This window comes from Macrobrachium nipponense, chromosome 26 (assembly GCF_015104395.2).
Source record: "Macrobrachium nipponense isolate FS-2020 chromosome 26, ASM1510439v2, whole genome shotgun sequence".
NCBI lineage: Eukaryota > Metazoa > Arthropoda > Malacostraca > Decapoda > Palaemonidae > Macrobrachium > Macrobrachium nipponense.
In genome coordinates, this window is record NC_087215.1 from 34807021 (window position 1) to 34819553 (window position 12533).

The 12533-nt window shown below is 49.2% G+C and overlaps 2 protein-coding genes across 2 annotated transcripts in view; one reads left to right on the forward strand and one right to left on the reverse strand.

The window, feature by feature from the left end:
• The window catches only part of LOC135200178 (zinc finger protein 84-like), a 39924-nt gene that overhangs the window by 20257 nt on the left and 7134 nt on the right, over positions 1 to 12533 (reverse strand). The window lies entirely within an intron of this gene.
• LOC135199629 (jerky protein homolog-like) lies at positions 7854 to 11202 on the forward strand. Its single transcript, XM_064227788.1, has 2 exons — positions 7854 to 8023; positions 10221 to 11202. The coding sequence occupies exons 1-2, from the start codon at positions 7854 to 7856 to the stop codon at positions 11200 to 11202; spliced, it is 1152 nt and encodes a 383-aa protein (XP_064083858.1).

Here is a 12533-nt window from a genome sequence, read left to right on the forward strand (position 1 = left end):
CGGTGGTACCCGCTCGACGTGTGGCTGGGCGAGAAGGTTGTGCCAAGGGGGAATCTCTCTCGGTTCTCTTGCGAGAAGAGCCAGCAGGTCCGGATACCAAATGGCCTGTGGCCATTTGGGAGCCATCAGGATCATCCTGAGATTCGGGGTGACCAGTGCTCGACTGATCACCTTGCGAATCAGGGTGACGGGGTGGGAAAGGCATAGGCGAAAAGGGTTGTCGCCCACGGGTGTTGAAGAGCCTCCTCTGCAGCTGCCCATGGGTCCGGCACGGCCGAGAAGAACACCTGGAGCTTCCTGTTGTGGCCGGGGTGGCGAACAGAATCCTCGACTGGTCGCCCCCCACAGGTCGAAGAGCCTTTCCGCCACGTCCTGGTGTAGAGACCATTCGGTCCCTATCCCTTGATCCCGACGGCTGAGCGTGTCTGCTACTACATTCCTTTCCCTGGAATGTAGCGTGCCGACAGCTCTATTGAGTGTGCCTCGGCCCACTCGTGCACCTGCCGAGTCAACTGGTACAACGGGAGAGACACTAGGCCCCCCCTGTTTGTTGACGTAAGCCACCACCATGGTGTTGTCGCACATCAACACCACTGAGTGTCCATCAAGCGGTCCTGGAACTCTTGGAGAGCGAGGAACGCTGCCTTGAGTTTCAGTACATTGATGTGAAGGTGCTTGTCGTTCTGTACCACACTCCTGAAGTCAGCAAACTCCTCCAGGTGTGTCGCCCCATCCCTCGGTCGATGCGTCTGAGAGCAGCTGCATGTCCGGGGGGAGAGTGCGCAGAGGCACTCCTCTTAAGAGGTTCCTGTCGTCCAGCCACCAGGCTACGGTCCTGCCTCACCTCCTGTGTCAGTACAATGGAAAGCTGGTGGATCCGTCGCCTGTGACCAACTCCCTCCTTTAGTCTCCCTGAAGAGACCGCAGGTGAAGACGGCCCGTTAGGGACTGCCTTCCCGAGTGACGACAGGTGTCCGATCACGACTTGCCATCGCTGAGCTACCCGTTCCTGCCGAGACAGGAAAAACTTGGTTGGCTGCCTCCCGAATTTTTGCTAATCCGAGTCTGCGGGGAAGACTCGCCCTGCTACCGTGTCGATCAGCATACCCAGGTACTTCATCCTCTGCTTGGGCTCGAGATCGGACTTTTCGAAGTTCACAAACGATCCCCAGATCGCGACAGAACTCGAGCAGTCGATCCCACCTGTCCTGTAGCAACTGCGAGCGGGAGCTCGCCAGGACTTACCAATCGTCCGAGATACCCCATCAGACGTATCCCGTGCGAATGGGCCCAAGCAGACACCAGAGTGAACACTCGCGTGAACACCTGTGGGGCGGTTGAGAGACCGAAGCAAAGTGGCCTGAACTGGTACACCGTCCCGTCGAGGATGAAGCGGAGGTACTTTCTGGAGGACTGATGATGGGTATTTTGGAAATACGCATCCTTCAAGTCCACTGAAAGCATGAAATCGTTCTCCCTGATAGAGTCGAGCACTGAGCGTGCCGTCTCCATCGTGAACCGGGTCTGGCGAACCAACCTGTTCAGGGGAGAGAGATTCTATCACCGGGTCGCCAGCCTCCCGTAGACTTTTTCCACCAGGAAGAGTCGACTGTAAAAGCCCGGTGATTGATCCGTGACGATTTCTACAGCTCTCTTGCTCAGCATGGTCTTGATCTCCTGTCTCAATGCTACGTCCTTCGATGACCCTGGAACGTACGCCTGCTGTTGGACGGGGTTGGAGGTGAGGGGTGACCGGAGATTCGAAGGGTATAGATCTCCCTCCCGAAGGACATCTACAATCCAGGTCTCGGCGCCGTAGCGCTGCCAAGTTGCCCAATGGCTGGCCAGGCACCCCCCCACTTCCTGCAGCAGGTGAGGGGGAACGCTGTCCCTAGCGTTTCCCCCCTTTCTTTCTTTTCGACTTCCTCCCAGAGCCTCCACGGGAGGAGGAGGGCTGGGAGGAGGGCTGGTTACGGCTCCCCTTGCTAGAAGTCGAAGAAGACAGAGTCATTCCCGGGGCTTCGACGCAGCTACCGTCTTAGCCACCGAGGAAGCGCTAGCCGAGCCGTTAGACTTGGCCGCAGTCCAAGGCTGCCCAGACGGCCTTCGAGACTGCCTGGTGAACCAGACGGTCACTGTCGTCAGTGCGCCGTCTGTCCACCGCAGCGTCCACCATCTCTCCTGGAAGAGAGACGTGGAACTCCGTAAAGGTCCGTTGCGAAGTCCCAACGCCGCTTCACGCCCGGCCGCCCTGGAAAACCCGAGTAAGGACAGCGTCCCTTCGGTCGGAGAACCAGGTTGGCCCACAGGTTCACCGTCTGGTGGGCAAGGAAGGAGATGGCTCCTCCCCCAGACTGCAAAAGTCTCCTGAAGGCCGAGTCATCTTCTGGGAGAAATTCCCCCGGAGTTGGCTGCCGACCTTAGATACTTTGAGGGACCACAAAGATCTAGCCAGGAGACGGCCTGGAAAGCTGCCATGGCGGTAGATTCCAGGCCGAATGTCTCTTGCTGCGAGAACCACAGGTTCTCGGACAGGAGCTGCTGCAGAGACACACCCGAAGTCAGCCTGGCTAACTCCGGGTTCACCTGTTTGGGCGGCATCGGGTCTTCAGATGGCACGTAAAAAACGCCGCTGTCGCAGCAGAGGAGGTGGAAGCAGCTTGCTCGACCTGCCCAGACTTGAGGCGAACCGTCTTGTCCGGAGACAAGCGATTCAACCTGGTCCAGCAATGAGTCCGCCAGCTAGAACGCGGCAAACCCACCGTCGGTCTGGGTTCCCTCTTCGGGCCCCAGAACGACTCGAGCAGGACGTGGGCTCGGATGGTGGGTGGAGCAGCGATCCTTCCGTGAGGTCGTTGTGCTGACGAATCAGCGCAATAACCTCGCAAAGTTCCTCTGGATCTCAGGAGTGACTGCTTCCTGCGGAGTCGGACCGTCCAGTCCTCAACAGGGGCAACTCCCGAGACCCTCCTCCCTCAGGGAGGAGGAACACCGACAGACCCTCTCGGTCTCTGCTCCAACCACCTGTGCGTACGACCTGGCTGGTCCGAGAAACCGTGCCTGGTACGTACGACGCCGTGGTGGGTATCCTGAGGGGCGCACCCCTCACGATCACTCCTCTACCTCGCCCCTCCGGTGTAATCGAGGAGGTTGAAGGTATGGAAGAGGCAGACCTGACGCTCCCTCCTCTCTCGCTGGCATGAACCAGCGGGCTTGGAAGACTGCAGGCGATCGCCAACCCTCGGGTGGCGATCGAGCTGCAGACCTAGTCGAGCCGTCTCGCTGTGGAGAACGGCTGGACCGAGAACAGCGGCTCCGGAGTCTCGTGTGTCAGAGGAGCTGGTGCTGGTCGCCGTACCCGATCGCTCTCTGTGAGAGTGACGGTCAGGCGACCGGCGAGCTCCACTGGTCACGGTGAGATCGGTGCGTATCCTCACGGTGCGTCAGTTCGCTGGTACCGAGAGTTCGTTGGAGGTTGCCGGCGAACGGGGGGACCTCTTCCCCGCCTCAGCCCGTGGCCGGTCATGGACCGTCACGTCCGCCCGGGTAGCCAGCTGCTCGCCGCGAGAGCGAGAGCTGGTCTGGTGAGAGTCGCACGTGAGCGGCTGTCACCAGTCTTCCGCTCCGTGCCGTGAACCTGACGCTGAGCGAACTCAGAGGTCTGGTTCCTGGCTGCACGGTCGCTGGTAAGCGACCGTACACTCGGTACCGTCTCGCGAACGAGAGGCCGAGACGGACCCTGCTGCTGTGGCCGAACACTGACAGCAGGTGAGGAAGTGCCGGTGTTAGCCGGCACTCCTCTGGTCCCCGTAGTCTTCTTCCTTGCGGAAGAAGAGACGGGGTTCCTGCCCCCGAAGGAGCTGGGGTGACCCAGCGGAAGAACCCCCCGCCCCGTCCTCACCAGAGCGAGACGGGCCCTTAAAAGGAAGTTCCCGAAGGAGACTTCTTCGAGGGGGGGGGAGGCGACCTTCTTCTTCTTCGGCATGGGAGGCCTTAGAAGACGAAGGGGAAGGGAGGCTGGCAGACGACCGACGCAAGACGAAGAAGACGATGAAGACGACGACGACACCTTCCTCCTCTTCTTCTTCTTCTTCGTCAACCTTCTCAGGACCGACGTCAGATCTGTCATCCAGAGCGGAGCCGGGGGGGGCTTGCTGTTGCCGAAGCAACAGGGCCCGGACGCACCTGTCCGAACAGATCAGCATCGGGAGCACAGCGGCGCCAGGAACAGGAACAACATCAGCAGGTGCAGGCATCACAGGAACGGCAGAAAACCGCAGGAGCAGGTACAGGAACGGCGGCAGCAGTGGTCCACGTCACGTCCGTGGACAGCAGCTGGGCAGGTACGGCAGGTACGGCAGACTGTGTAGGCGGTCTAGATGGGCGGACCAGCGGCACAGACATCCTAGGTACCGGTGGGAGGTCCAGGGGCGAGCTCTTCGGGGCACACGAAGTCCGGTCGCGGCAGCACGGCAAACACAGGCGGCGGCATCACACTCCCCCGAGTTACGGCGACTGGCCCCTGCACCGATGTAGTGGGTGTCACAGAGACCGCGTGCGGGTGTACACCAGGTGAGGAGGTGAGCGTAGCCGGGTGTTGTAATGGTCGTGGTGGTGGTCGTGACCGTTGCATGGGTGACCGCCACGGAGCCAGCGAGATGGTAGAGCAGCCCCTGGACACTCGGCACGCCCTGCAGCCCCAACGATGCCCACACCTGTCCGAGGTCATCCTTCGCGGCAACCGCAACCTGAGGAGGCAAAAGTCGGGTGATTAGGGGGATCCTCTACCCGTTCGCGCGAAGACGAACGGATAGAGGACCCAGAGTACAACTCGACGTCAGGGTATCTAGCGCCCTCCTCCACCACTCGACAAGTCAGGAGAGGAGAAGGACCTAGAAACCCCCCCCCCCGAAGGGGAAGGCGCGAGACGTGGAAGTTTGAGCGGGCGGCAGGAAAGAAGACGAAGTGTCCGTCACCAAAGGAGTCGCGGGAGAGCTTTCCGACGACTCCTTTGCAGGCTTCGCTCCCTCCTGCCCTCATACAAAATCCACTGCGCCTCCGACCAATTAATAAACACATTACAATCCGGCTCGGGAGCATTCGCGCCCCTCCCCGACACCGAGCACACAAATATGAGGGTCTATCTCCGGGAAAGAGCGGAACTTCCCGCATTTACGCCCATTCGGTACCCGGGCATAGTCTCCGTGGGGTAGCGAGGCGAGGAGATTCCATCATTAATTAATTGCAGTTCAATTAATATGAAAAGAGAGAAATGATTGTACTTACAATGAATTCTTTCATACACAAACACAACCATATACTCAAGAAAGCAAACGACGAGAAGCGGGCAGAGAGCGTCGAACACACACGTCCACTCGCTGTGAGGCCGAAAGCAAAGTGATTTGTTTACCTCCCAGTCGCGCGCGCGCGCCTGTCGGACAAGCAGTTAACTACCGAACCCCTTGTTCGAAAGCTTACGACCTATCCAGCTGCCGCTAGTACCTTCCTATTGTAAAAGGACCGAAGGTTTGTATGCCGTGTCGGAACAAATTGTTTTTTTTCAAAAATCACCTTAAATCGAAATATTGTTCTAGAAACTTCAAATTTGTTTCAAAATTAAGATAAATGGTTGTATATTACTATACTGTAAGAGTTTTAGCTTACAATTGCAGTTTTCCACCATATCGTACAGTTAAAGATTACCGAATGTCCGATTTTTTTTTATATTTTTTGTACAAATATTTCGAAAATGAAAAAGCTTCAAACCTTCAATTATTTTTTTGTATTCTACATGAAACTGTGTACATTTTCATATATAAAACTCTAAGAAATGCCTAATATGAAACGGAGCAAATATTATGAGAATGTGACGTACGCATTTCGGAGATTTGCTGCGGAGAATCCGTGCGCTGAGGGAAGGAAAAGTTTTTTTTTTAAATTCACCATAATCGAAATATGTGCTAGAGACTTCAATTTCTTTCAAAATGAAGATAAATGGACTGAATATTACTGGACTGTAAGAGTTTTAGCTTACATTGCGTTTTTTCGACCATTTCGGTAGAGTCAAAGTTGACCAAACGTGGTTCTTTTTCTATTTATCGTGATTTATATAGCAAATATTTTTAAAATGAGGAAAGCTACAACCTTCAATTATATTTTGTTGTATTCTACATAAAATTGCACCACGTTTCCATATATAAAACTCTATAAAACGCCTAATATGAAACGGAGCAAATATTACGAGAATGCGACGTCCGCATTTCGGAGATTTGCAGCGGAGAATCCGCGCGCGAAGGGAAGGAAAAAGTTTTTTTTTCATAAATCCACCATAAATCTAAATATTGTGCTAGAGACTTCGAATTTGTTTCAAAATGAAGATAAATGACTAAATATTACTAGACTGTAAGAGGTTTAGCTTACAATTGCTTTTTTTGACCATTTCGGTAGAGTCAATGTTGACCGAACGTGTTTTTTTTTTTTATTTATCGTGATTTATATGCAAATTTTATTTCAGAAATGAGAAAACCTATACAACCTTCAATTATTTTTGTGTTTTTTTTATTCTTCTAAATAAAATTGCTCACATTTTCATATATAAAACTTTATGTAATGGCTAATTTAAAATGGTGCAAATATTACGACAATCGGACGAAAAATTTCTGATTTTTTTTCGGAAGAGTTACCGCGCGGAGGTAAGGAAAATGCTTTTTTTCATAAATTCACCACAAATCGAATATTATGCTAGAGACTTCCAATTTGTTGCAAATAAAGGTGAATGATTGAATATTACTAGAATGTAAGAGTTTTAGCTTACAATTGCATTTTTTATTTTCAGCATTTCAGTCGAGTCAAAGTTGACTGAAGGTTGATATTTTGGGACTTATCGTTATTCATTTGAAAATATTTCAAAACTGATAAAAGCTACAACCATGGATTGTTTTTAGTTGTATTCTACATGAAATTGCACACATTTTCATATATAAAACTTTATGTAACGGCTAATTTAAAATGGTGCAAACATTACGACAATCGGACGAAAAAATGTATGATTTTTTCGGAAGAGTTACGGCGCTGATGTAAGGAAAAAGTTTTTCATAAATTCACATAATCGAAATATTGTGCTAGAGACTTCCAATTTGTTGCAAAATAAAGGTAAATGATTGAATATTACTAGAATATAAGAGGTTTTAGCTTACAATTGCGTTTTTTCGACGCCATTTCGGTAGAGGCAAAGTTGACCGAAGGTTGAAATTTTGGTACTTATCATTATTTATATAAAAATATTTCAATACTGATGAAAGCTACAACCATGAGTTGTTTTTAGATGTATTCTACATGAAATTGCTACAATACTCCATGTAACGGCTAATATAAAATGGTGCAAAAATTATGTCAGTGACGAAATAATTTCTGAGATATGTCGCTGATGTTTTTTAGTGCAAGAAGAAAGAAATTTGCGATTGTAAACAAAACGAACGCCTTGATCCGTGAGCTCCCAGTATCCCCCAAGGCGCGATTCAAAAGTTTTCGCTTGGTAAGCCTATAAGTATTTTTCCGCGAATTCTTAAAAAAACTTTTTTGTATCAACGTACCATACATCCAATCGGCACCCAACAGACAATTTATGTCGATGTATAATACATCCAATCGGCGTTTAAGGGTTAAAATAGTATCACAGAACCCTAATTGGATGTTGTAGCATCATCCTGATTAGTACCAACAAAGTCCTCCGGGGAGGGGATAAAAAAAAAAAAAGAGAGAGAGAGAGAGAGAGAGAGAAGAGAGAGAGAGAGAGAGAGAGAGAGAGAGACTAGAATCTGGTGTCAGGGACCAATGGATTCCGAGTCTTTGCTATGAATTCCAGGAAACTCAAGTGTGACAGATCCCCATCCCCTCGGATGCTTTGTATTGAAGGAAAGTCCATGAAGTTGCCAATTCTCTTCGCTGATGCCAGGGCAAGCAAGAACAGTCTTGAGGGTAAGACCTGTCTGACAACTCTCGTAAAGGCTAGTAGGGCTCACAAGTTAGTCTCTGTAAAACAAGTTACATCCCACTCAGCAGCCTGAGGTCTCTGGAAGGGCAAGACTGTTTGAAACTTCTCAGCAGCACTGAGATCTCCCATGAGGAAGAGAGATCGATGCCTTTCAGGTAAGGACTTGGCTCAGGGTAGACCTGTAGCCATTAACAGCCGAGATGGAGAAAAGCTTCATGTGGTGAAGAAAGACGGGAAAGTCTGCTACCTGCTGAAGAGCAGTTCCGACAGGAGATACTTGGTCGACGACACCAACCACAGAAAATGCCCCATTCCCTGGTACACAGCTGGACAGGATTTAGGACATCTCTGTTGCTGTGCAGTGGAAAAAGCCTCTCACTTGCAAGAGATGTTGAATAGTCTGCAGCTATGGAGTGCTAGTGACGCCACAGCCTAATTATACCTCTCTATGTGAAGCTGGCATAGGAGGATGTGCTGGGGGGGGGGGGGGGGGGGGGGGGGGGGGGGGGGGGGGGGGGGGGGGGGGGGGGGGGGGGGGGGGGGGGGGGGGGGGGATCTCTCTCGGCACCTTAGAAAGCGGAGTTAGCAGGTCCTGATACCAATTGTCATGTGGTCACTTGGAACCACCAAGATCATTCTGAGATTCGGGGTCATCACCAGTCAAATCAGGTAGAATGGGGGAAAGCGCAAACCTCAACATTCTCCCATGAGTGTTGGAAGGCATTTTCTACTGCTACCCATTAGTCCAGTGCAGTAGAGCAGATCACCAGCAGCTCCCTGTTGTGCTGGGTTGCAAAGAGGTCTATCACCGGAAGGCCCCAAAGATCAAACAAAGATCAAACAATCTCTTTATAATGTCCGAATGCATTGATCACTCTGTCTCTATCACCTGACCGTGGCGACTCAGCTTGCCAGCCACTACATTCTGTTTCCCCAGAAAGTACCTGGCTGACAGCTCCACTGAGTGTGTTACTACCCATTCATGCACCTGTACTGCCCACAACCTATGGAGCTGAAGGGACATCAGTCCCCCCTTTGTTGACGTACACCACTACCATGGTATTGTTGCTCATCAACACCGCAGACTGCTCCATCAATCCATCCTGAAACTCCTAAAGGTCCATTGATGTGGAGGTCTGTCATTCTGGTTCCACACACCTAAGATCAGCAACTATTCCAGGTGTGCACCACATCCCTTGGTTGATGCACCCAAAGACAAAAGCATCTCAGGAGGGGGTTATGTGTAATGACACTTCTATTATGAGGTTCCTGTCACCTAGCCACCAGGCAAAGTCCTGTCTCACTTCCTCTGAGGAATGGGAAGTCCTTTGCCTGAGACCAGAACTCTTTCATTCTCCATTGAAGGGAACGAAGGTGCAGCCGCCCCCTTGAGGGACAAGCTTCTCCAAGGACAACAGGTGACTAAGAATGACTTGTCACTGCCATGCTGGTTGCTATTGCCTCTCTGAACTTGCTGATGTTCGAGTCTGAGGGGTACTCACTGCTGCCATATCTGTCAGCATGTCTGGATACTTTATTCTCTGCTTGGGTATGAGCCTGGACCTCTTGAAATTGAACGCAACTCCCAGGCTACGACAAAATTAGACACATCGATCTCTGTCCTGGAGCAACTGTGAATGAGAGCCTGCTAGAACTAGCCAATTGTCGAGATACCACAGAAGACATATCCAGTGCGAATGGGTCCCCAAGTCAACACAAGAGTGAACACAAGCGAACACCTGGGGAGCAGTTGAGAGCCCTAAACAGAGTGCCCTGAACTGAAACACCGTCTCTCCAAGGACTCTCTCCAAGGACAAAGCAGAGCTACGTGTGGAAGGATTGGTGGATGGATATTTGAAAATACGTATGCTTAAGATCGACTGAAAGCAAGTCTGGCGAAAGAATTGGTTCATAGGAGAGAGGTCTATAACCAGCCTCCATCCACCCGGCACTTTCTCTACAAGAGATGGCCGCAGAACCCCAGAGACTGGTCTGTAACTACTTCTACATCTTTCTTCAGCATCACCTTCACCTCCCCTTAAAGGTGATATCCTTTGGCAAGCCAGGAACTACATAGGGAAGTGGACTGGATTGTTGATGAGGGGTGACGGGAACTTGAAGGGAAGTAACCGATATCCTACCTGAAGGACATCCAAATCAGGTTTCCTCTCCATATAATATCTAGCTTTGTGTCCTTTATCAATTTTAGTCCTTTACTGTATTTCAGGTGTTCAATATGGACGAGACTGGCCTCTCTGGAAAAGGATGCCTTCACGTACCTACATCATGAAGGACGAAACCAGAGCCTCTGGCTTCAAGTGTATGGGAATGCGGCAGCCTTCACGTTAAAACCAGGAGTAATTTACAAGTTCGCAAAACCAAAGGCCCTCAAGAACAAGACTATGCACACGCTGCCAGTGTTTTTTATGCATAACTTCAAGGTCTGGATCACCAAAGTCCTTACAGATTGCTGGTTCCATCAGAGCTTCATCCCTCAAGTTAAGGATTACCTCAACAACTTGTGTTTGGAGTTCAAGGTCTTGTTGGTTATGGACAACGCTGGTGACCACCCTGTTAATATCTATTATGAGGGAGTCCAGATTGAGTTCTTCCCTGTGAACACCACCTCTCTTCTGAAGGCCATGGACCAAGGCATGATCCATGCCTTTAAGGCACTGTACACCTGGAACTCCCTCGACCACCTAGTAGTAAAGACAATGGATGACAACAGTGAATTTACGCTGAAAAGCGTACTGGCGCAAATTCACGATCGCCACCTGTTTGACTGTCATCAGCCAATCATTGAGAGATATGAAGAAAGAAACCCTAAATTCCTGCTGGAAGAAGTTGTGGCCAGAGATTGTGTTATAAAGGCTTTTCTCCTCAAGAAATTCAGCATTCTGCCATTAACAATATGGTCAAATAGGCAAAGATCCTTGGTGGAAGGATTCGATGACATCACCGTGGATGAAATTGGAACCCTAATCGATGCTCACTCTGAATCCATGATGGACCAAGATTTAGAAGAGATGACTAACTCTGTCATTGAGGACGAAGGCTCAGCAGGTTCAGGGGACAAGGAGGAGGAGGAGGATGAGGGCCTTACCTTGGACTTTTTGAGCAGTTTTATCTATCAGGTCATTCAGGGAGGCAAAGGAGACTATTCTGGCATGGGATCCTTGCACAAAACGTGCCTTAAAGTTCAATAATGGCCTTGATGAATTATTGGTGCCCTATGTAAACCTCAGCAGCATGAAGAAACCAGATGCAGCAGCTGCCTATCACCAGTTATTTCTCAGCGGTGAAGAACGCCCCTTCAACCCCTCTCGAAACCCTTGAAGCACCTCTTGAAGAAAGGAAAGGAGTGCCACCAGAGGAGATGTGCAGTAATATCTTCATTTCATTTGACTGCACAGCTAATTCATCAACATTAGTATCTTCAGTCAACACTAATCACTGGTGAGTACAGTATCCATTTGATTTACGTAGTCTTAATACGTATGTACATACGTACTAACAAACTTTAAAATATTACTATACAGTACATACAGTGTTTTGGCATGACACTAATACATTTGGTGTTTGACATGCAGTACTCTATTTTTTACAAGTAAGTAGTACATGTATCCTACTGTACACCGCACAGTTACATCAGCACTGTCTTCATCCAACATTGATCACTGTTGAGTACCCATATGATTAACTTTGTATAAACTATGTATTGACCATTTCAAGCCCTGCGATGCATAGGTTTTCTTAAATATCTTTTTAAATATCAACTGTATCTTCCTGAAAATTTGGCACGTGTCTTACCTTATAAATTACGGCACTAGGTGTAATGCACTATAGCAAAATCTCGTTCTGATACGAGTGTTCGTTACAGAAATAGGTATTGCCCAAAACGTGCTTGCACTGTCTCTGAAACCCATAGTAGGTATGCTGCTTAGTTGTCAATCAAGTTTTTTGTAATCAAGTATTTTTTACAAGCTAGCTATTGAATAAATTTGTATTTTTCTCAATCAAAACATATGCCCCTCAATGCTAACTTTCCTCTTTTAACGACTTTCTGGTCATTGCAAATTCGGCCCCATAATTTCTTATGGTGCGAAAACAGAGGCCCAGGGACCGAAAACGATTGCGTCACACTACGGCAATAATCCGGCCGTAAAACATCTTCATATATCCAAAGTAAATAAGATAACCATATCGCATTACGATTATAACAATTACATGAAGAGCTGATAATCTGCATGAATAACTGGTAAACTGTTCTGCAAGAAAGTTGAGTAAAGCAATTATTTACAATAGGTACGAAAGTCAAGATGTCATAATACAAGACTTAAAAGAACGTTCTAATTCCAAAAAATAATTACTAAAATTTGAGTCAGAATCGAGTTACTTTTTCAATAACGAATATTTTCAAATTAGGGTAGATCACCACGGCAGGCCAACCAGGCCACCTACATTCAACGCTTGCCACCCTCCGAAAAAGTACATTATAACGCGTCCTGACACCCGAGATGGGCATCAGTCGCGACTT